General features: G+C 43.7%; 1 protein-coding gene across 1 annotated transcript in view; it reads left to right on the top strand.

Moving 5' to 3' along the window:
- Window positions 1-5,632: 5,632 nt before the first annotated feature.
- The window catches only part of LOC147889941 (alpha/beta-Hydrolases superfamily protein), a 41,938-nt gene continuing 21,876 nt past the window's right edge, over window positions 5,633-25,694 (top strand). Inside the window, exons 1-4 of the mRNA XM_087390364.1 lie at window positions 5,633-6,114; window positions 18,143-18,179; window positions 18,294-18,530; window positions 18,696-18,743. Coding sequence (XP_087246490.1) covers window positions 5,813-6,114; window positions 18,143-18,179; window positions 18,294-18,530; window positions 18,696-18,743 — 624 coding nt within the window. The 5' untranslated portion in view covers window positions 5,633-5,812. The remainder of the gene's footprint in view (window positions 6,115-18,142; window positions 18,180-18,293; window positions 18,531-18,695; window positions 18,744-25,694) is intronic.

Raw genomic sequence — 25,694 nt, 5'->3', positions numbered from 1 at the left:
CAAAAGAAGACATAGTAGACAAATGAAGAAAAGTTATCAAAACATGACATGTGCTTCCTATTAGAGATCAATTGCCACACCTGTGAGGCCCTAGTTTGAGGGAACAAGGAGCCATTAGATCATAGGGGTCTTCGAAGGAAGTCAACACATGACTATGTAGGATATGGCATAGGAACAATATCAAGAAAAAGCTTCGAAAGAGTGGTAGTGAGTGCCCCATAGAAATTGGAACCCTAGTAGGCCTATTTATAGGGCCTAGTCAGGGCTGGTTGGCTCAACCAAGCAGCCAACTAACAGTTGACAATCACAACAAGCAGTCATGTTGGCTGTTAGGTCAGTTATTAGGGGGGCTACCATGCCCCCTATAAATAGGGGCACTTAGTCCCTCATTTTGGGCAATTATAGAGGCATCATTTTATATACATAGACACTCAAGAATCCAGAGAGAGATGGTCTAGGATGTATCCACTATGTCCTTTCCCTTGACTCACTCTGGAGCCCACTCCCAACATGGGAACATGCCCCACAATCCATGGTTTTATCATGAGCGTCAAGAGATGAGACTTCGCCTCACAGAAGAGCAAACCTTGGGGCATCTAACGAGACTAGAGGCACAAGGGATCTACTAGCACTTGACACAATGTAAGAGGTAGACTTTCCTATTACACAAGATGGATGAGGTGATTTGACCTTTTTGAGGAGGTGACTGGACCTTTGTTTGGGGACATTCTTGTATGAGGGAAAGCCACCTATCCCCATTATAGATCCTAATGTCTGGCACACTTATGTGACATCGCTCTATGCTGTCCCATATTGACACCACTAGACATGTCTTCCCTTCCCTTTTCACTACATGTAGGTTGTTCACAACACAAATTGAGTGAGCTACTTAACGTCGACTCCATTATTAAAGAGCCTAGGACCACAAGGGATTTATCACTTATCATTTTGCACATGGACAAAAGGTCCTAGCCCTGATCCTAGCACAGATGTTCAATAATACTGTGTACCATGATTTTTCCCTTGCTTGGAGTACCACCACTATTGTGCCAATACACAAAGTAGGAGACCCCATGGACATTGGGAATTATAGTACCCTCATGATTGGTCGTACAATGGCCAATATATATTGGAGAAAACTAGAGAAAGAGACCATATCCTACACGGACACACATGCAAAGGGCACTGGGATAGGTTGGGTTTCGGTGGTAGCATTCCACCCTTAATCACATTTTCACCTTGCATGCAATCATTAAGGAGGTGAGGTTAAGATACCAAAACGGCTATGCATGTTTTATAGACTTTCAGGAGGCCTTTGATACTCCATGATTTCACATGATCAGATGATGTTAAGAGATGCATATCCCAGGAGACATGATATGGGGAGTGATGAGCTTATATGAGTTAGTCAAGGGTAGAGTACGTGGTCCTAGAGGCTTGTTAGATTGAATTGAGAGTGCAATAGGGGTGAAGCAAGGATGCCCTCTCTCACCAACATTATTTGAGCTTTACATTGATGAGATCACGACCTTCATTGATAGCCTGGGGGGTGGGGGATTGTTGTTGGTTGACTTGATGATACGGATATTTGCTTTATACAAATGACATCATCATCCTATTCTCCTTAGCAGTGGGCCTACAATGGCACCTAGAGGCCCTAGAGGTGTTTTGCAAAGAGAGAGATCTAACAATCAACCTTGGGGAGACCAAGGTTATGATTTTTAGCACCTCACATGCAATTCTTCATCAACACATCTTTATTGACGGGAGCTAGAAGACATTATACATTTATACACTTACCTAGGGACCATCTTTGCAAGTCCAATCTTCACAATGACTCACAAAGCCAGAGCACAACTTATGCGAGGGTTAGATGGGACAAGACCTGCATCTATCCTATGGCAATCCTCACGGCATGTGAGGCTCATCTGTCCTCCAAGTATTGGGTTTTGATAATCACTTCATCCACCAATACTCATCTATCCACCAAGTATTGGGGTCTGATAATGACTCCATCCACGGATAGTCTGAGAAAATGGTCACAGTAGAATCGGACCTTGGTGGGGAACTCCAAGTCCCCCCTCCAAGTCTATGATGAGTGGAGTTGCCAACCGAATGATACGGTTGATCTCATCCTATGGAATTAGGTGATTAGGAGCAACTAAGCTATACTAAAGGGGGAGGAGACGATCCATCTGGATGCCTTGGATGTGAAACCATTTGGATTCATGTCAAGCCATGCTAATTCCCCTCTTAGCTAGGCATATAAACAATTCTAGTGCCAAGGCCCTACGGAGATAGATGACCATTTGAAAGATGGCATCAACCTAGAGCAGTGTCGTGGCAAACTTTACTTGTATGATTTGGTGGGGGACGTAGGGTTCCTCTAGATCACCCTGGATCCCATCATCACCTACAACCTCTCAAAACGTCGCCACTCAGTCTCATTAATAGATCAACCCCTAGAAGGGTGTTGCATACATGGCCGTTAGTCTCACTAATGTGTTGAATAGCCATCCCTTCATCAAGGGGGGTCCTATAAATGTGCATGAAAGCATAATCTCTCTAGTCAAGCTAGAGCTCTCTGAGACAGGGAGAGCCATAGGTACACCTAGAGAGCAACAGATCTGTAATCTATGCATCTTGGAGGAGGTGGAGATAGAGGAGCACTTCCTTTGTACTTGCCCTATATACTATGAGATATGAGGATGATATGATTTCTTATTTCAAGAGGGATACAAGTTTGGGCCTCTCTCCTGACATCCATTTCAAAACCAATTTTGTGTTTGTCTCTATTTGATGGAGATGTGATGATGTAGAGAGACCCTGACATGTCGCGTCAGAGAGGAGGAGGAGAGTGGCACTTGTGATTGAGCTAGCGACATGTTACATATTTTTACACTTTTGAGTCCACCCATGAATATAGCGGAGTTGAGGACAAGAAGGCAACATGGAGAGATGCATCCAAAGATGCAAAGATGGACAAGGGCATGCACAATAGAGGTTTAGCCCATCATAACCATATTCAAGTGAGATCGCTTGACCGAGGGGTCACTATCAACATGGCGCTCCAGATACAAAGATCATCGAGACCATGCCCCATACTATTGAGAGAAACAGCCCGGTAGACACAAATATGAGATATCTTTGCAGCTCATAGGAGAGCCACCTTGGCACCAAGCTATGTAGTTTAATCTTGAGTCTGAGTACTAGACTTTTGTTGCATTTGTTTAGCTTAGCATGTAGTACTCTACAAAGGGCCTTAGCAAGCCCACACAATGGCTTGTATGGGTTACTCTTTGTGATCGTACTTCATCTCATAGGCCTCTGAGGCCTCTAAAAGACGTAAATACATCTCTCTCTCTCTCTCTCTCTCTCTCATCAATGAGTTGATTCAAGTGAATTGATTATATGAGCGCAGTGTTATCATTAAAGAGTGTGGGGTTGAGTGATTCTATCATGGTGTTTTCCAACATGGAATCAGAACAAGGTTCCAAGCTCTAGATTTTCATGGTGAAGGAAGGAGTTCCTCTACACAAAGGTGACTCTAATTCAACTAATGTTTGTACAAATTTCTCTAATTTTCTATAGCAAGAGTTATTTGTAGATTTGTTGTCTATTGCTACAACAACATGCCAAACTCCACAACCTCTTTAGCCATTGCTCGTCCTTTCTCCTCCTCCTCCTTTCACTATCACTAAATTTTGAGAGTTTGGGAAACTAGATGGGACCAATTATCCCATCTAGAAGGTGAAGATCCAGAGTTAGCTAGTAGCTCTAAAGTTGTGGAAGCTCACAATAGGAACAAATGCAAACCCTAAGAAAAAAGTTGATGGTGGCAAAGGGAGGACTCTTGTCCATGTAGATACAGATGAACTCAAAGAATAAGAGGATAAAGATGCCCAAGCCCTTGCGTTGATCATAGGATGATGGCAGATTTGATTATTCCTCATATATAGATGGCACATATGTCATTAGAGGCATGGGCCACTATGAAGCACCTATACGAGACAAACAACATGTCTTGTATTCTGACTCTTTATTAGCGTCAACTCTTCAACATGGTCATGGATGAGGAAGATTCTATTGAGGACCTTTTTGACAAAAGTCAAAGTCATGAGAGATCAAATTGTCTCAATTGGTCAAAAGGTGGGTTCAAGCCAGCCACAGTACTATTGACACTTTGAATGCTACCTAGGAGCTTCAAAGGTTTTGTCACAGTTGTCACAATAGAAGAGTGGAACAATGGAGCAAGGATCTTACTGTTGAAGATCCTGGAGCCTTATTGTTGCTGCAGGAGGAGGCACGAGAGAAGCTGTACAACAAAGAGGAAAACAAAGCACTTTTAACAAAAGACAAGCTTGGCAATGGTAAGTCTAAAGAGGCAACAAGGCTAATAACCCAGAGAAGAAAAAAATATCAAGTGATTCTACTGTAAGAAACTTGGCCATTACGCAAAGGACTGCCAAGAGAAGATGACTAACTTGAAGTGGAGGAGAGAGTCCAAGAGCAAGGAGGCACCAGAGATAAACTCAGCTAATGTCACTATATGTGAGCTCTTCTTACTCATTGAGCATTGCTCTACTTATGCAGTGAGTGAGGGCAAGGAAGGTTGGTATGTAGATATTGAGCTTCAAAGCACATGTTCAACAAAAGAGAGTGGCTCAAAAAACTGGAAGGTGCTCATCTCAATTCAAAGATGATGGGTGGGGAGAGCTAAACATGCCCTATGAAGGGCATAGCCTATCTATATCACATCCTTCCATTGGGGGACGTAGGCATGAGGAACAGGGAGCGTTATTATCTTTGAGCAGTCAACTCTCATGTAAATAGAGTAGGGGGGGTTAGATGCTTTGAATGTTCCATACTTCACTAGAGCTCTTCCCTCAAATGCGAAACAATAACCAATAAATTCAGAGAGGTCCTTGATTCGTAAAATAGGAAGGGCATTTGTGTTACATAACCTATAATCTGTTGGAACTAATTCCCTCGATTTATTCATTACATTCCTGGCTTTGTCATTGTTTATTCTATTCTCATGCCCCAATGCTAACAAGTCATTGTCTACAATGCATTCCCTCTTCACACCACGGCTTGTGCTCGTTGTAATATTCAAAATTTATGATATGCATAAGGACCATAGCACGCTACATTAGGAATTCAACAATCCCAATCATAGTCTAATGTATCACAATTTAAACACAACAGTAATTGATACAAGTTCATGTCTCGAAATAGCTTTTTAATGAGAGGTTCTGACAAGTCCTGTACCAAATAATTGACTGGCTCAACTTAATGAGAGGTTCAACTTAACATTTCACCTATGAAATTTGGTATAAAACAACAAGAGGCAGACTGAAAACTTTAAAGGATGGTTACAAGTGGTTGCGTAAATTTGAAACTTTTCCTAGTGAGGAGGGACTAGGAACACGCTGCAAAATCCGAGATTTAGCAAGCCCGCTTTGGAGGGGCAATGCTATAGTGTGCCCCTAGCGGGGCAAGGCTAAGCCCAAAGAAGAGAGTGAATGGATCCAAATCTCCACTAAAGCACTACGTGCATACATCATACACTTTTTGGTCTAAAGACGCATTGTCGATATAGATAAAATTGAGGTGCAAAGTTGCAAATATTTGTGTAAATTGAGGGAGGTGGTGTGTTGAGGGGGCTGCTGTGTTTGTTTTTTGACAAGAGAGCATTCTTCTTTTGTGCAAGGCCGCGCGAGATCTCTTCTCTCGCTCGCTTTCAAGCTTCTCAGGCCAAGCTTGCGATGAAGATTGCCTGATCATAGTCGGGCCTCCCTTCGTCCTGACCATGGGAGCGGTCACTTCCTCTGTCGCGGCAAGATTCGCCTTCTTCCCTCCCACACCTCCCTCCTATCGCGTCGTCAAAGACGAGATCACCGGTAAATTGAAGCTTTCCGATGTTCCGGATCGAGACAACGTTGACGTGCTGTGGTTGAACACCAAAAGGGGCCATAACATCGTAGCTCTCTACGTGCGAAATCCTTCCGCTCGTCTCACTCTCTTGTATTCCCACGGCAATGCAGCTGATCTGGGCCAGATGTACGAGCTTTTTGTGGAGTTGAGCGTTCACCTGCGAGTGAATTTGATGGGGTCTGTCTGCCACTCCCTCTTCTACGATTGCGAGCTTTTAAGTCGTCTTCTTGCGGTTTGTGCATTCCTACAAACACGAGTACGAGTTTTTCGTCTTTTCCCCTGTTCTAGCCCCGCTAAATCCTGATTAAGGTTAATTTAAATGGAAGTCTGGCACATGATGTAGCTACGAAAGCTCCTTATGATGCAACTGCGATAGCTTCCTGTTTGCAGCTCTACTTGGTCCGCCACACGTCTAAATTCACAAAATTTGCGCCTCTTGTCTGTGAAAATTTTGGTTGTCTTAGCCGGGTCTTGTGAATGGTGATTTTTCAGAAGATCGTCAAATTTCAACGCTTCATGTTGGAACCCGCAATAGCAACGTTACGCAGTTAGCCCTGCTAGTAGGACTTGTATACGAGTATACGCACACTCTTTTGGTTGTCCTTGGCCTCTCGTTGTTTTGCACAGGCGACCCCTGCTGCACATTATGGAAATGAAAAACGGCGCCTTTCTTAATCACGGGGGAGCAATGGGTAATAGCTCAAACATTTTCACAGTTCTCTCCAACACCTCTAGGGATTTTTCCACGACAAAGTCGAGGGCACTTTCAACGTATTAGAATACATGCTTGGAAGCAACATACAATAGAGTTAAACTAAGCACAAGAATGTGTTGGGTCACACTGCTGTGACGGCAAAGCTTACCGCCAGTGCATATTGAAGGATGTTGGGTAGTATTTTTCTGATGTTAATGCGTTATTAAGGGTTTCGTATCTCCATCGATACTTCTGTGCAATACCTCTAGTATGCAGTGTGATTTGTTCTTTTTGTTTTTTGCTTGTGGTGCTGAGTTGTTTTGATGAGTATGGCTCATACTTTCCAGTAGCAAGGTTCGAGAGGAGAAAGAGTAATAGATTTGGTTTGTGCAACATAGTATTTGTTACTGCACTTGTGTGTTCCTTCTTCGTTTGCCCATTTCCAATAGAAACTGCTGGTTCAGAAGACAATATGGGAAATAACTCTTTTCGTGACAGAGAATGGCGTTTTTAATTAAATAGATTACAATACTCAGTCAAGCTAAGCTAGAGTACAAGACGTAGATACTAGCTTCGGTGGTGGGGCCTTTGTGGGCTCTACAATTTGATGCTACAAAAGACTCAGGTAATACATTTCCTGAAATCATGCCGCTTCTTTGCCAGAGGCAGAACTTGGCACCATGACTTTAATTACATGCACGATTTGGGAAAGAAGATAGCTGCATTTTGTGAACTAAAATTTCTGCATTCCAACCTGAAAAGAATTCAGTGGACACATGCATTGAGACAATTTGAGACGTTTCATCAAAAGGATATGGAGAAGTATTTTGGAGATATGATGAGAACGAGGTGAAAAACATGCAATGCTCTAGGAATTTGGGATTACAGACGACCAATCACCCTATTGGTTTCTACTGCTAGTTATTTGCTTCATATCACGAGAGCTCCACCAAAGTTCCACTTGTCAGCAGTTTGTCAGCAGGACTTACATGACATGCCAGTATTGGACAAACCAGCTGCATCCACTTAGAGGAGGCACCGGTCTCTTGCATGCTAACCAGGGAAGAGTCAATCCACGTGGGGCTCAGGAGAGGAATGGGTTTCTCCTCTTTCCCTCTGTGGTGTGATTACACGAGAAGGGGTTGCTAGTTGCTCAAACTGGCGTATCCGCAATTTGGGGTTATTCTGCACCAATTTTACTGAATATCCTGATGACTCCAAACAACAGATATTAAGAAACCTTTATTGTGCCGATTCAATCTGATGTACTTAGTGCTGGCTAGACCTGGACATCCTCAGCATGATCTGATTGTGAAGCCTTCTAAATCCAGTAGGAGGGAAAGACAGAAACATCTGTTTGTAAAGCTGTACAACACTATTGGCTAATGCAGCAAACATGATGGGCCCTCTTCTGGTTCCAGTACAGGCTGACCTTCAACCAAACGTCTGGAGGCACCTGTGGGAGAGTTTGAGTTCCGTGAAGGGGACCTTGAGACATTATGGGAGCTTGAGAAATGCACAGAGAGTTGGACAGACAGTCAGAGCATTGCCTGCCACCTCACATATCTTATGTGGAGAGGCACCTCCACCATCAGTTAGCCTCTATTTTGAGATCCCAAAGGTCTGTAGATCTAGAAGTGGGTCATTTTACCAGCAATGAAATCACTTTAGTACAACGTAGGAATGCCTGGAGATGTGGCATGGTGGTTTCCCCCATGTCTGCCATCCTCCTATGTCACCTTCTACCGTCTGATTCTGCTTTGGAGCTTTGGGCCAGCCTTGTTGCTTGGCACTTTTTTCTCAGCAAATTTCAACATATGAAGAGAGGAGACCCTCGTTTGCTGGAAAGAGACCCTTATTCAGTTAAGTGATCCCTCTTGAAGAAGAGAAGCAACTGACATTTCAGTTGCTAGATTTTCTGTTTCATGGCTTCATATTCACCTATCTCCAACTTTGGTGAGGGCAAAAGCTAGATGATACCAACTATTTACTGTGGAAGGTGAAAGTTCAAATCAATCGAAGGTATGGAAGGTCAGCACTGATGTGGAGACAAAGCCTAGGGATGACGTCATTGACAAAGACGTTAGGCATGCAGATCTTTTTGATTAGCCTTCTCCTTTAGTGGTAGCCTTTGTCACGGCTGAGTCTGCCCCTCACCTCCGGAGCGCCGATAGAAACTCAATACGGAGACCTTTGTATGAATGGATGCTCAAGTATGTGTGGGTGTGTGGATTTGTATGTGCAAGAGCATATGTTATACTACGGTCTACAGCCACTGTTGGGCGCTGATGACGTCAGTGGGAATGTCATAGTAGCTAGTCTCTACTATGCGTGATGGAGTTTATGGTTTTCAACATTATGTATGACTATCATGAGAGTGAAACTGCACAATGTGTTTTGGATGAGTTTGGGCATGTTCCTGGATTCATCTAGATATATGTACAAGCGTGAGGATACTAACCATTGGTACGATGATAAATTCCAAGATCCCTAATATACAGCTTGTTACACATATATGAAGAGCAACCCCACGTTAGTGCTCAATCATAGGAATCAGTTGTGCTGCACAATGAGGATGGAGGAAGGTAGTGCAGGGGATGACCGGGTCATGAAGCTCAAATTTGGCAAGCACCAGCTGGCTGCAGTAGGGTCAAAGGTGGACACCAATGTACTTGCTGGGCTCCTGCTGAGCATTCCATGAAACTGCAAAGGATTTGTGACCAGTGTGCGAAGTGATGAGGCCTAACACTTTTGAGGGGATGGGGGCCATGCTGTTTCAAGGAGCAAGGATGGAGACCTTTGGCAGATTCCAGAGAAGATCAGAATTCGTTCCTTGCGTCAGGCAAAGGTAGAGTTGCGAGCCAAGTATCATGAAGATTTCTGAGACTATGAGAAGTGTTCTAGGATTGGGGAGGACAAGAAACAGAAAACGTGTTTCTCCTCATACAAACTAGGACATTTGCGAAGGAGAAGCACCTGCTTTGAGGGGTGGGTCACATTGGCTTGTTGAGAAGGGGTGTTGAATAATATGGGTCACTTTCCACATGTAAGCCCCCATATGAGGAAACCATGGGGGAATGGCACTTTTAGATATTTAGGGGGAATGATTAGGGAGAAATCTGCTTCCTCATGGGCAGCACATTGGCTGCCATGTGGGCAGCATACTGGTTTGCTTCTTTTATTAAGTACTGATCCACCCATTAGGGGAGATCTGTCTGCGGAACAGCCATGGTGTGGCCATCCATTGGGCCACACGTGGGCCCTGCATTGGGCTGGACAGTAGCCAAGAGTGGGCCCCTGATGTTGGGGCATGTAGGGCTGTTTACAGGGCTCCATATGAGCCGGTAAAAGGCCCTTGTGGTAGGCAGTAGGGCTGTGACAAGCCCAGCCCAATGGGGCAGAGGGGAGGGGGTTTTATCGGCCCCAACCCTGGTCTGCTGGGCCAGCCAACCAGGCTGGTTGGACAGACCAGGTCGGTCTGACAGGATTGGTCGGCCAGATTAGGAGGCTTGCTGCCATATGTATGGGCCCCATTGGGGGTGCGGATGGAAATACAATTAGGTAGCAGCCCTCAGCACTCGTGTAGAACTCAGTGAGCAGGACACCGAGGTGCTGACAAAGGCTTGTGGAGCTTCTACATGCCTCTCTCCCTTGGAGACCTGGGAACTGCCATCTAGCAGGCCTCTTGGGGCCTCTTGTGGTTGGGTTCCTTGGCATGGGCGGGACACCAGGTAATTGTCTCGCTACCCATTAATCAACCATTAGACGGCATTGTTGTGAATCTTATTGCAACAGAGACTAGTTGGATGGTGGTGCATCCTGATATGTATGAAGGTGGGTGAGAGTAGCAGTTTTTACCACCAGGGCATCTGATTCTTGGTGGATTCAAATATGATAGTTGGGCTTATCCCCAATCAGTTTCATCTGATAGAAGGAGAAAGCCCTGTGTCTTATTTTGGGACTCCTCCCTAAGCCTCTGAAGACCACCTTTGAAAGTCACGCAGCTCAGGAGTGAGCTGGTGATTGGGCAACATTTTGTGGCCTCAGATTTAGGACCAGTGGAGAAGCATCCTGCTGCCCACATGGTGTAGGTTGTGCGTGCACTTTTGTTTAGATCTCTTGGTCCTATCTGTAGATATATCTATTCAGTTTTTTGGTTGCCATACATCCTGTCTACTACAGATCTGTGTGTGGAATTATTACTTGCGTGTGTCCATACATTGAGTAGGATCTAGATCTAGTTGTGATCTCATGGATTTATTTATTTTCTGCTGGGTGTAGTGGTTGTATATGAGTGACTATCATGAGATGGAAACTGCACTATGAGTTGTGTTTTTAGAGGTTTGGCCATATTCCTGGATGAATGTAGACATATCGGCTTGGACAAGCAAGGCCCATTCACAGTTAATACCGAACAAGAAGTCAGATCACTAAAGTGAGGAAGACAATCCAAGGAGTTGTTAAAGATAAGATTCAACCAACCTCGTTGTAGTAAAGAAATCTTGCTTGTGGTGGAGTGTGTTGAGGCTTAGTAAAGGAAGATGGATGGATTTGCAGATAGTAGTGTCCCCAAGCAGACAGAGGGTTCAAGACTTTGAAGTCGACACAACTTGACTCTACAGTGACGGTGAGTGACAGCAGAGAATGTCCAGTCATTTGGATTGTCTTGGTCACCAAATGCTGTACAATTTCATTAATGCTCGTGGCATTTGCAAGAATCTCCTTTCATCTATTAGAGTTATGTGCATTTCATATTGACTGAGGGCTGTTTTGTGGGTGTGCCTGCCCTTTTATGATAGGTTTTCCTGCGGGTAGAGGAGTAGGTCCCTGGGCTGCATAGCCCAGGCTGTAGGGCCATCGGGCCAGGCCAGTTTAGGGCCAAACCCTGGTCAAGTCAACTGACCTGCAGGTGCAGGTCAACCGACCAGACCTGGTCGGTTGACTGACCCTGGGCTGGCCACCTGGCTGGACTTGGGTTGGCTACTTGGCAGGCCTATAAAAGGCCTTGCCCGCTCTATTGCTGGAGGTATCTTCTGGAGCATTTCTCTTCTCCTTAATTGGTGTATTCCCCTGCTGTATATGCAGTTGCCATTGCCTCATCTTTGTGTCGATTCTCTCTTTCTCTACTTCCGGAAGGCCTTCGACATTGTCCCACGATCCTGTGTGATCAGGGGGCTTCAAGAAATGAAGATTCCAAAGTGATGAGCATATATGAGTCCGTCAGAGGGACCCAAGAGGCCTATCAGATTGGGTCGAGAGCACCATCGGAATGAAGCGGGGAGGCCCTCTTTTACCGACTCTCTTTGGGCTCTAAATTGACGAGATCACATCATTAATTGGCCGCCTGGGAGGTGAGGAATCACTGCTGGCTGACTTGATGATACAGATAGTGCTATATGGTGGATGATATAGTCCTTATATCATTGTCAATAGAGGGACGGCAGAGGCATTTGGAGGCCTTATAGGTGTTTTGCAGGGAGAGAGACCTGATAGTCAACCTTGGGAATGATCTTCAACACCTCAAATGCTATGCTGCACCGACATAGCTTCACCTATCGAGATGAGCCAGTGGAGATAGTGCAGTCTTACACATACTTGAGGGCAGTCTTCGCGGGGCCAGTTTTCAAGATGGTTCATCAAGCTAGAGCAGACTCACACGTGGAGAGGGAGATTTGGCTTGATTAGAGAGGCATTGCTCTCAGGCGCACTTTCAAGATCTGTCGCCGACAAAGGGCTGGCTTTTCAACATTCTATTGAGGCCGACTGCAATGTATGTAGCACCTTTCTGGGGGAGTGACCTTTCAATGAGAGAGTGGAGGAGATTTGAGTGGGATCTAGGGTGATTCGAAGTAAGCCTTCAGTCCCCATCAGATAGTACATGCGAAGTTTGCCATGGCACCTCTATAGGTTGATGCCATTTTTCAGAGAGTGACATTCCTTCACAGAGTTTGGGCCTTACTCCATTGGAGACTACCAAGGCTAGCACTAGAGTCATCCAGACGGTTAGCAGAGAGCGGGGCCGGTACAGTGTGGTATGCACACGTATCCACTTGGTTTGCCAATCATGGTATCCAGAATGGACCGGCTTCCCCCTTTCGATACAGCATGGATGCATTATGCGAGTTGATCCCCCGAGATGAGATTAACCGTATCATATGGCTGGATCTCCTCCAGCTCCATATGTCTTGGATTTCGTGGGGGACCAAGAGTTCCCCATCAAGATCGAGTTTGAGATGAGATTAACCGTATCATATGGCTAGATCTCCTCCAGCTCCATATGTCTTGGATTTGGTCTTGGTCCCCCATCAAGATCCAGTTTGAGATGAGATTAACCGTATCATATGGTTGGATCTCCTCTAGCTCCATATGTCTTGGATTTGGGGGGGGACCAAGAGTTTCCCATCAAGATCCAATTTTATCAGGATCACTTCTTGAGAGTATCGGAGGATGGACTCATCATTAGACCCTAGTACCTCGAGGACAGAGGAGTCTCACATGCACTGAGGATTGCCATTAGATAGATGCAGAGCTATATTGACAGATCATTAGTCAATCAAGTATGTGTGTGACAGGTCGGTGGAATTGAGGGGAAGAAAGGCTAGATGGGCAGAGTTAATGCAATATTTTGATTTTGAAATACGTTATCGAAAGGGTTCCATGAATAGTATGGCGGATGCCTTAAGTTGAGTCAAGTTTGTAAATGCTCTGTCATTTGCGGAAATATACTCAGACCTATTTCAATCCTTGAGAGGGCTTTGCACAACTGATAGTTATTTATTGGTAGAAAGTCCAAGATGGGAGCTCCATGGTTGACCAGGACTCAGGGATTGTGCCACCTACGGTATAAGTGGCGGGAGGTCAGTGGATGATTTGGAACGGCTTGCTGTTCCGGAATGGAAAGATCTGTGTGCCAGATGTTTCGGGTCTTTGATCCAAGATTCTCTGGGATTGTCATGAAGCTCCTAGTGCTGGATCAGGTATACATCGGACTCTGTCTCTTGTGAAACATACCTTTTATTGGCCTAAGAATGCCTTAAAGCGCGGGCTTATTACAGCCATTGCAAATCCTGGGTAATAAATGGGAATTATTGGTTTGCCTCGAACGCGTAAAAGTCATGACTCCTTGGGGTCATAGTTGACCGTTTGACAAAGATGGCTAGATTCTTACCTATTAGATCGACCATATCAGCTGTTCAGTTGGCTCATGAGTTTGTGGACCAATTGTTTAAGCTATATGGTTTGCCTTCCGACATAGTCAGTGATAGGGACTCTAAGTTTACAAGTAACTTTTGGACACTTGTTTTTGAGAAGTTGGAAACTACTCTAAGTATGAGTTCCTTAGATCATGCACAATCTGATGGCAGTACAGAGAAGGTCAACCAATTGGTTGAAGATATGCTTCGGGCATATGTTTCTTAGAGACAGTCTTCATGGGAAGATTATCTCCCCATGATAGAGTTTGCTTATAACAATGCAAAGCATTCGAGTACTAGGTACAGTCCTTTTATGCTTATGTACGGGTTTCAACCTAAGTCACCAGTTATGGTTGGGTTCAAGGGAATTCAAAATGATGTTGCAAGGACATTCTTGCCAGACATGCAAGAAATGTTGCAGTTTGCCAAGGAGTCTATTAGAAGTGCCCAAGATCGGGACAAATTTTATGCTGATAAACATCGTTCACCCAGAGAGTACTCAACGACCCAGAGAGTACTCTGAAGAGATGATGGTATATTTATGCATTTCCAAGGAATCCAAGAGCCTAAGTACTAGTTTGGTTCCAAAATTATCCCCCAGATACTGTGGTCCCTTCAAGATTATTAAAAGAATTGGACGTGTTGCATATAAACTAGAATTGCCTTTTGATGTTAAAGTACATTTGGTTTTTCATGTCAGTAGATTGAAAGAGTTATTGGGTGCGGATGATTAACTTCTTTCTCCTCAAGAAATAATAGAAGTTACAGATTTGACTTTTATTCCACACGAACTCGAGAGTATTCTTGAATTTCGTGAAAGAGAGATTCGTAATAGAACTATCACGGAATACAAGATCAAGTGGAAGGATCGTGTTGAGGAGGATGCAACATGGGAGACATAACCTAACCTCCAGAGGACATTTCCGGGTTTTCTAGCGAACTCAGGAGTGAGTTCTTAGAGGAGGGGAAGTATGTCATGTGCGCGGATTGGTATCTGACGTGTATTGGGGTACACAAGACTAGCTCAGGTAGCCTGGGAAGGCTTAGGGCTAGGCAGGCTTGATTCTCGGGTTGAGTGGCAAGGGTACGAACGAGTTAGGGGTCTTCATTGGGCCCGAGTCTATATAAGGGGCCTAGAGGTTCAGTTCTTGGAGAGCCGATGGGAGCAAGTCTAGTTCCCTAGTGCTAGGCTTGATCCTGGATTGAGTCGCGGACGCGCGCCTGCATCTTAGCGTAGCCCAAGGCCCAGCAATAGATCCAAGGCCTCTAGGCACCATCTGGTGGTATGGGACACCAGGCTGGTCAGCATTTGGTTGGGAGTTCGTGCTTGTAGCTTAGCTTGTGGCTTGGAGGGGACATCTCCTGATTCGGGATCGTATTCCGTAGATGTCATGGTTGGGTGGTGAGCAGCCTGCTTAGATTCCTCATGTTTGGTGTGTTCTTGTGTTTGCTTGCAGGTCAGACGTTTCAAGAGTGCTGGGGTCATGTCACACACCAACACTTTTTTTGTAAAAGAACCATTTTAGTAAGAAGAATGTACATTCATAGCTGTCCCAAAGAGGAACAACTATTACCGAAGACTAGAAGCACTGAAACTTCCTACTGGGCTAGAGGAAGGTCTCCAAAAGGATGAACGAAAGAGATGAAAAACTAAGCAAGGATGAACGAAAGAAATGAAAAACATCAACAGAACAATGCCCATACAGTCGAATGTTACGGGCATGATATAAAGATCATAGAGCTCATAAGCGACACCAAGAAAAGATGTGAGCATAGTCTGCTCTAAAAGCATATCGACCAACTAACTAGAGCTGTCTGCCAAAAGTAATCCAAGGAAAACGAGCATGAAGACTGAAAAGAAAATCTTGAGCAGTAGGGCAGGTCCATAACGGATTCAGCTCGGTAAGGACCCTACCATACTGCACCACAAAAAGACCCGTTGTTTGAGAGGAAGCTTGCTACTCCAAATGCGTCGAAGACCAGCCTTCCACCAAGCAAGTGGCTTGCGAAGATGCCAAATGCTGTTGAATCCAGGGCTGTGGAAGCAAAAGATGATAAACTTTTTGAGTAGAGAGATGTGCCAATGAAAAGGATGTATAGCCAAAGAGTCCCGATCAAGCTTCCAATCTAACAGTGGAAGTGTGGTAAACAAACGAGGGACAAGCTGAAAAGGCTGCAGCCTTACAGTAAGAGTGCACCAAATAGATCTGTAATGCATACCCAGGCAGTACTGTCTCCTGGCTTGCAAAAAAGAAAGAGTGCAGCCCCCATCATCCACCACATCCTTCACTGTAGAAACATCAAAACAATGCGGTGGGACATACGCCTTTTTTGGGCTGAAGATGAGCCAAGGGAGGATCAAACACCCTGCTCCAATGAATCCTCTGCAATCGGAGGGAATTGCCCAGACCTAGAGGACGACTCGGCTAGTGTAAGCGAGCTAGAAGCTGCGACCAATCATGCGTCAACAGGGACAGCCAGGAATATGCCCACTCGTGTCCAAAAATAACATCATAAGCAGCTGGAATCTCTCTCACACACACACGCGTGTGTGCGCTTGCGCTCACTTTTTTTTTGGGGGGGGGTGAAATCTGTCATTATATTAATAGAGACAGTCCCAAAGAAAGGACAATCAGCTACACATATCAGAAGACCTCATTATATGACAAAAAAGCTGGGATAATCTATGTTCGACTCATGTAGAATAATCATAAAATGATGAGAATAAGCAGATAAAGTATGCATGAGGCATGAAAGATCCCTTTCAGTATTTTGGAGTAGGAAAAAGGAATCATCACACACACAAACGCGCGCGCGCACACATTTTTTTGGGGGGTGAAAACCTGTTGTCATTATATTACAAAAAGCAGTCCCAAAGAAAGGGACAATCTGCTGCAAATATCAGAAGACCTCATTATATGACAAGAACATAGGATAATCTAAGTCCTGCCGTGCCTGCCCGCACATGCACGCCTGCGCGTGGTGCACACACAAATGTACATACATAAGTTCAGAGCAGTGGTTGAAGTGCTGTGGGCCACTTAGCATGGTTATTATTCTCATTCCTTCAATGGCCCTTGCACTTTTCCTCTTAACAACGGCTGTGGTATACCTTTTTGGCCATGAGAGGTGATGATGTCTTCATAATTCTCTTGGCAAAGTGCCTTACGATGTAATCTTATTTTGGTGCACCTCATTTTGATAGTCTTGAGGGAGCCTATCAAGTTCTCAAGGGATGCAATTTAATTTCAGTGCACCTCGTCTTGGTACTCTTGAGGGAGATCACTGTAAAGAACAAGTGCCATACCCGATCAGAAAAAGTGGGAACTTACGCTACAAGAGAAGGAATTGAGTGGTACAAATTCTAGTCCCTTTTTTTGCATGAAGGTCATTGCAATTTGAAAAACTATTGAAGTCATCTGGTTCTTTCGAGAAGTTTCCACCTTAAAATCCTTTCAAGAACGAGGCACTTCAAAAGTCTTCTTAAGTTCCTGGAAGCATATACTTGTGTTGTGACGTAAGTATTGCTGTATCATGCTGTACCTCAGGATAATTCATCAGTGAGAAATAAGCATCCCATTGATTGGGCCAGGATTGGACATATTCTGGCTGCTTCTCCCCTTCAAAGAATTTGGAAGATTTGATATGAGATGATTGTATTAAAGTCCGGTTAGAAGGGTGGATGCCCTTGAGGCACAAAAGGGATTGCAAGTGGCTGAAGATGCTACTACTGTTGTTGTAGATAAGCCACCATTCGATTCAAATGAGTGTTTGCAATCAAATTGCCATCCACTTTTTCAACACAAGCTCAATGAATGGACAACAAAGGCGATGCGCTTAGCAAGCCTGGACTGGCCGAATTCATGACAGAGCAAGCCTCAAATGCCAGTCCTATGGCTGGTGCTCAAAGCATAAGCCTACGCTCAGCATAAAACATGTTATTATGAACATTCTTGCAGCTTGTTTCTACCTGAACCAAACTGGATCTTCATCAAGAAGAAAGCAAGCTTCCATGCATTTGTCGAATCTATGACCTATGGTAGAGGGTGCACATGCCACACCTCTCCATCATATGATACAGGGCTCATCATCTGGGGAAGACAACTCTCAACGAAAAGAGGACCAAGTATTCACAGAAACCCGTCTCCATGCATATGAGGCAAAGTAGAGGCTCTAAGCATAACCTACTATGTCTAAGATCCATGTCTCTGTTGATTTTCTTACCAAATAGATTTAGTAATCAGATGCCAAAACATGAAAGATTATCAGTGCGCCTTGATATATTTATTGGGGCTGAAGTAGGTGATTTCTTTTGCAGGTATGATTATGCAGGTTATGGACAGTCTACAGGGAAGGTATGCTTAATTATTCCTTTTTATTACTTCTTCGTTTCAATCAGTACTGGAATTTATATCAATTTCCTTCCTTTTTGGTATCTACAAGGCTGACTTTGTGTATTTCCTGAACAGCCAAGTGAATACAACACGTATGCGGATATAGAGGCTGCATATGAATGCCTCGAACGTGACTATGGTGCAAGACAAGAAGACATAGTCTTGTATGGGCAATCTGTTGGGAGTGGCCCGACTCTAGACTTGGCAACACGTCTACCACAATTAAGAGCTGTGGTTTTGCACAGTCCTATTCTGTCAGGATTGCGAGTTATGTATCCTGTAAAACGCACATATTGGTTTGATATATACAAGGTGACTTGCACAGAATTGCCTTGCTCATGTCTCTTTGATAGCGAGTAGTTGCTTGTCTGATATATTGGAGTGCTCTTACTACTGCGTTTGGTATGGTTTCTTTTGTCTTTTGCATCTTGGCGACTTTGTGATTTTAAGTGACAGGTGGTTGTTTAAACTTTGCAGAACATTGACAAAATTGGACATGTATCATGTCCGGTGCTCATCATGCATGTGAGTATTTCCGTTCTATATTTTGTTGTGTCTGTGGAATGGCTTTAGTTTTACTTGATTGTGTGACCAGGTAACTTTAGAGGATTGCATCAATCCCTGAAGGCAATTGCACTATTCAGTTTTGCTCAGCTAAGCTCTTTGTAATTATTGAGTCCATGATTCAGAGTTAGCCTCGGTGGTCCTCCATAAAGGGCTATAATTACACTGTGAGTCCCACCGACTTCGGGTTGTTGCTGTTGATGATTTTTCAAAGCAGTACTGCCACACGTGGATGCAATAAACTGCAATATATATCGCAAGTACACTGATCTTATTTTGCAGATAACAATAATTCCACACAAGCGAATTCTGAGGGAGATTTGTAAAAATAGACGGCCAAGAAATGGCAAACAGCAGCTTATTGAAAAGCTTTCTTATAAATCATGATGTCCTCAGTGGCTCGTTCATAAGAATGGAACAAAGCAGGTAAAAATGGGGCTGGTCCTGATAGCTTTATTCCATCCTAAATCGAACAAGGGACTGGAAAAAGTTAATGCATCTACTGCAGTCTGTAGTTCCAAGCTGGTTGATTATAGATTTCCCTCATCTCCTTTTCATGCCCAAGAGATTACGGAATCTTTTGGAACCTAATTGGCAGATTATGCTTGGGTACTGACGAAAGGATAAGCATAGCTTTGCTTACTAAGTTATTTTCATTTTTCATTTTTCTCATTTACTCATTATTATGTCTAAAGTCGCTTTCCCTTCTTTCCTTTTTCTTTCGCTTGTTAATTTCAATTTGTAACATTGGATATATACTAGTCTTATGAAGGTTTATATATTTTTTTGATATCTTGCTCCGAAACTGCCCAATCAGTGGGTTCAGTTACTACTTGTCTTACTCATGGGCAGTCTGAGAAGTTGCAGTCCAACTAATTTTGACAAGGAGCATGGATATTTGATTATTCTGGACTGGGATTGCGAACAACACAGTCCTATCACTGTCCATACCCTCCAGAATCAACGGAAGGACCCCAGAAAGAGAATAGTTTGCAAATATGCTGGTTGGTGGCTGTCAAAGTGGCAATTCCAAACAAGGGACCTCTCCAGAATATGCAACTGTCTCTTCAATCACACCTGAAGGTGTTCAGGAATTACGATGAAGAATTGACTGCACAAGATTGCAATTGGGGCAAAAGAGCGCTGGGAAGAAAACCTATGAAATAGAGCTCTGGCTGTCCGGCATAAAAATGGCTGTCTTGGAGCATGTGATTTTTAGTAGCTCCACCTTTAGGTGTATCTTTCTGGCTCAAAATTCATGATTTTTGGCTAGAATCACCAAATGCCAGGAATAGCGAGCCTTAGTCCAAGTTGCATTTTGCCAAAAACAACTTGGTTTGTGCTGGCTGAAAAGCAGCTCGGCTTTTTTGAAAAAGCAACCCCTTCCTGGATAGAGGTCCTCATACAAAAAGGCAAACTCCACAGTAAGCAAATTTGATCTAGAAAAAGAGCCGATCCATACCAGCTCCAAGCTTTTCATAGGTTGCAGCCTCGAGGGTCCATGCACAACCTGCATGAATTGTTGGGTTATTTCATAGTGAAGGTGTGGGAACACTAGGCCTATGGTGCATGGGTGTGCATGAAGGCACATGGTGGAGGAGAGAGAGAGAGAATAGGCTAGGGAGAGAGATAATTATACTCAGAGAAAGACATAATGAAATGACTAAGCAATGAACAAATGAAAGTACTCACATGTAGACCAAAGAGCTTGTAGCTTGATACTTGATTGATTTGACACTAGACAAGTACAGCTCTTATATAGAGCACAAACACACATATGAACACCAATGTATATGGGATAACTCCCAATGTGACACGTGGCATCCATAGGACACACGAGACTAGAACTCTCACTAGAACACACACCAAACTGACTCAACTTGGCTTCATATTCTAACACCCCCCCATGAAGGCAAGGTGAGAGACTACTGGAATGGAGCCAAGGACAAAACATGACAATGACGGTATCTACTACTCTGTACAATGTTTGAACTAGACATGGCTCTCATGCTAACTCAGAGGCTGAAGTCTGAGCATGGGTCAGAGGTCGGACTGAGCACCCACATGGCTTGACATCCAAAACATGACTCAAAGGCTCATGTCTCAGCATGGATGCATGACCAACTCAGCGGTCTAAAAAACCAATGCCCCAACATTCTGGAACTCATATGCGAGGCTTGATAACTAGACCATATATATGGTTCCACAATATATCCCCCTCTTGACTCTAGGGACTAACTAGGAACATGGAGCCACACACCATAAATATAAAAGAAATACAACATTTTAGGAGGATTATCCAAGGCAGAGGACCTCTTATTGACTCTTCAAACATTCATTATAGGGACTGCTCAAGGCAGAGAACCTTTATTACATAAGAGAAATAAGTATACATATGGATTGTCATAGTGCTCCGAATGGGCAATCTGAAGTCAAAGCACTCAAAAGCCCCAATTTTGGATGTGGAATTGAGCCAACAAAGGGCAAATACTGCAAAAGCCGCAAAATGAGGTCAAAGAAGTAAGTGTCACTACAGAATCTGCAAATGTGACACAAAAGCCAGGTTTTTGATCCAAGCTTGCAAATCTGACGTTGATGGCCAAATCTGACATTGATGTTGTAAGTCTGATGGCACAAGTCTGATGTTGTATGCAGAGATTGTATGAACAACAAATGTTGCAAGCTATACGGCCAACCGTATGTTTGTACGGAGTTGGTAGAAATCTGCGTTGTATGTACTATGGACGAGTGGTGCTAATCATACGGCAATATGGCTGAAAAGTTGATTGGCGTTGACAATGCTTGGTTATCATGCACAAGTGGTACAAAGTTTAAGACACAGGTGGTATGAAGCGTCACGCACAGGTTGCAGGTTAACGGCGTTGTGCGACGTACGGCAGCTTGCTAACACTGGCAACGATCAGACTTTGTACGGACGATGTGGCGTACGCTACGCTGAAGGGTCTTTGAGGGTTGTTGATGCAAATCTGCATTGAGTTTGACGATTGATTGTTGCAAGGCTGGAGCACGGGCTAGAGGTGTATGCAAGCGGGAGCAGGAACCCATTCTAATACCACTGTTGGGTGTGGGAAGCAATGGAATGGGAGTGGAGTGCAAGGGAGCAAACAACAAGCTAAAGCAAATGTGAGTACTTGCAAATGGATAATGAAGCAATGTACAAGAATGGCCTATTTAGGCCTCCAGGTCAACCAAAGTGTTGACCAAGGAAGTCAACCAAAGTGGTTGACTATGTCCTAACTAGCCTAAGTGCCAACAGGTGCAGCAAACATTGGAGATGTCAGATTTGGAGTTCCTCACAACTTTTTGTTGGGCAGATAATTTTTTTTTGGGCAGACTTACTACTTTTTTGGCATCCAGTTTATACAGGAAGATAGAGGTATTGGGCTATTGCAGTCCAAGTATATTGGAAGCTCCTGGAATGGTTTAGATTTTGCTGGGTATAGACAGATGCTTCGACTAGGACACTCGTCAAGGAAGTTTCTAAGTGCACATAAGTTGTCTATTCCCTGGACCAAGAGTTGGTCCTCAGTTTTGAATTGCATTATACTTTTCGAGGTTTTTTTTTTCCAGTTTGTGGTTTTTTGGTTGGTCATTTGTATTTACTATTTATGATCGTTGATGATAGATTTACAAACTGGTGTTGTAGTAGTCATAGCCCATGGGTGTGGTGATTATGGTGGTACAGGAACCATGATCCATCACATGCTACGGGGTTATGCCAGAATATCCAGATTTATTTAGGACTCTGCGCATACGAACACCACATGACTATCTTTTTTAGGAAGATAGGTTACTTATATAGACAAGGGAAACACCCTATGAATGAGGACTAGAAACTGAATCAACAGCTCCTCCAGAATGACTGGTTATACCACTTAGAGAGGAATGGCATATATGTTAAATAACCTCAGCAGCGTCGTGCTTCACTTGGGAATCTTTAACGTCATCTCAATCTATATCTCACTTTCCCCTTATGGATAAGTGAGACGTGGATGGTTCCATCGTTGCTAAGACATAGAGATCTTAGCGACCCCCACCTATGCACCAAAACAGTGGAAAATGTTCTAAACTTCTCGGAAACAGAATCCCTTCCGAGAATCCTTTTCAAAATGGAAGCTTCGGCTGTATCTGTATCTGCATCTATTCAGGGGGGGGGGGGTTGGTAGGGTAGAGGTGGGACCAATAACAATATAAGCGGCTGATTCATTCCAACAAGGCAATCTTTGGAGGGAGTATTAATGAATCGTCAATTCGAATGGTTTCGAGTGGATTCTCCAAGAGGTTCTTGTAGATTCAGTAATTTGTGTTGGGCCCGTATCCCGGTTCGTGGCGCAATGGGTTTTCCAGCGGTTGGAATCTCTAGTTATATTGGTGAAGATTTAATCCCGACACTTCCATCTGGACAGATTGTTTTCATTACACAAGGTATTGTGATGTGTTTCTATGGTATCAAGATCACAGTAAGGGAGTCAAATGACAGATCTTTTAGGCACAACTCTTTAGGACAGTTGTTACTTACCTTGGGTAGTAATAGCATGTACCTACCTTAGGTATTGATAGCATTGTCAGAATAGAGTTGGCAGTTGGTTCATTTGACAGAGATGTATTTTGACTAGGATTTCATACTCATCTGATGTTTCTGAGCAGGTGGATCTCTTGGTAGGATTGTCCTTGAGTATATTGATAGTGAGTTGTTTCTAGCAAGTTGACTACTTCTGAGTTTTTATGAGCTCAGAAGTGAGCTCTTTAAAGAAGGAATTGTAATCGTTGCTGTTGATCAGCATGCACTCCCTCTTCCTCTATAGCCTTTGAGAGAGTATGTCATGTGCACGCTAGGGACACGTAGACAGATAACGGGCTAGAGTGCTATCCTTGGGAACATGGGTCAGCAAGATTGCTTTTTCACTTTTCTTGGAGCTTGTGCGCTTATCTTTGCGAGCACTTCCCTGAGGCTATAAAGGGAGGGCCAGGGCCATAGTTGGACATACCGGCCAGGGCCATAGTTGGCCATATCGGCTAGTGAGGGAGCAGAGTTAGCTACCAGCACACCTGTTGACCAGGCGGCATGGGTGAGGTTTGGGTTGCAGGGTTGGCAGTTTTCACGAGGCTTTCTAGCTTGGGCTCGATGGGGCTGATCGAGTCAGGGTCAGCATGGTTGGGTGGCGAGTTGCTTGCACATGATTTTGGTGTTGTTGGCCATGGTTTCAATAGGGTTAGATCCTATGAGGGCGAGTGTCACGCCTCATTTATTACACAACACACGACCTGACATTCACTATGCAGTGTCCCAGCTGAGCAGGTTTATGTACAGCCCTAAGAATTCTCATTGGCAGGCTGTGAAGTATGTGTTCCGATATTTGCAGGGCACTTGGTCTCTTGGGTGACTTTCATTTACATGGTTATAGCAAATTTGGATTGGGCTGGTGACTTCGATACTTGACATGCAACCAGTGGTAACTGTTTCTTTCTTGGACACTTAACGCATTTCTTGGTTAAGCAAGCAACAACCTACGGTGTCTACCTTATCCTATGAGGCTGAGTACTAGGAGCTTGCACAACCATAGTCGAGTGTATTTGGCGAGGCGATTGCTGATCTTCACGCATCATTGGAGGAGCCTGCTCCAATTCTCATTGATAGTCAGCGTGCCATTGCCATGGCGCGGAATCTGTGTTTCATGCTCATACGAAACTGATTGAAATTCATTATCACTCATACGAAACAGATTGAAATTCATTATCACTGTGTCAGGGAGTGGCTACATGCACGGGATTAAGTTGGTCTTCTGCCCTACACAGCAGAATGTGACATATCTTTTCACTAGATCATTACCTCATCCAATGTTTGAGGCTGCTTTTCACAAAACTTTGAACTTATATCCGTTTGGTGATTGATGTTTACCTTGTACATTGTGACATTGTCAGTGCAGGGGGGTGTTAGAAATATTTATATTTCCTTAAGACAGTGGCCAATGTTATGTAATAAGGGGCTAGGGGCACTTCTTCCTTCACTAAGGTTTTTTAAAATCCCTAACCTTATTTAGAGATTGAGTTAGTCACCACACATATTTTGACCCCAGTTAGGCTTTGTACTTCATTTGTGTTGCTGCAATTTCATTCCAGCTTGCTTCAGCTCCATTCTCTCACGTTCTCTCGCTTCATTTCTAACAAGATTTAGCTAGCAGAACCCTCACATAGGTCAGAATATTTTTTGTTGTGTTTGTAAAAAGAAAGAGAAGAAAATGCACTTATCCTATGGCTAGACGATCTATTAGATGCATTACATGGGGCCACAATCTTTAGCAAGATTGATCTAAAGAGTAGCTACCATCATACTAGAATTTGAGCTGAGGATGTGTTATCAAGACTGCTTTTAGAAGTAGATTTGACCACTGTGGCTTTTTATGAATGTGATTATGACTTACCAATGCTTGGGCTACATTCGTCATGTTGATGAATGATATACAGTGCCCATTTTTTTGGTATATAGTAAGAATGTTGCTGCTAGGCATGGTGTGGATTTTATTATAACCTAGAGGGGATTGAAATGTATCTAAAGAAAGTGGCTGCTATGTTAGTTTGGCGAGTTCGTGAGCGTGTGGCAACTTTTTGATAATGTGTAGGATTTGCTTTGTTTTATTGAAATTATATCAAGGGATATTTCAATATTGTATGACCATTGGTTAAGATAACCTTAGAGAAAGTACCTTTTATATGGGGAAAGAATCAACTCGAAACTTTCAATACAAGAGTGGAATTGGTTGGTGATGGTTCTATATTAAAAATTATTCATCTCTAGAAACCATTTTCTCTAGAAATCGGTTTGAGCAATCATGTGGCAGGACCGGTTTTATTTTAAGAGGGAAGGTGTGTAGTCTTTGAAAGCAAGAAACT

Source organism: Dipteris shenzhenensis, chromosome 19 (assembly GCF_047967505.1).
Source record: "Dipteris shenzhenensis isolate YYH24624 ecotype China chromosome 19, Dip_SZ_1.0, whole genome shotgun sequence".
NCBI classification, from domain to species: Eukaryota; Viridiplantae; Streptophyta; class Polypodiopsida; order Gleicheniales; family Dipteridaceae; genus Dipteris; species Dipteris shenzhenensis.
The sequence above is the reverse complement of the archived record's forward strand: the minus strand, read 5'-3'. Positions and strand labels throughout refer to the sequence as shown.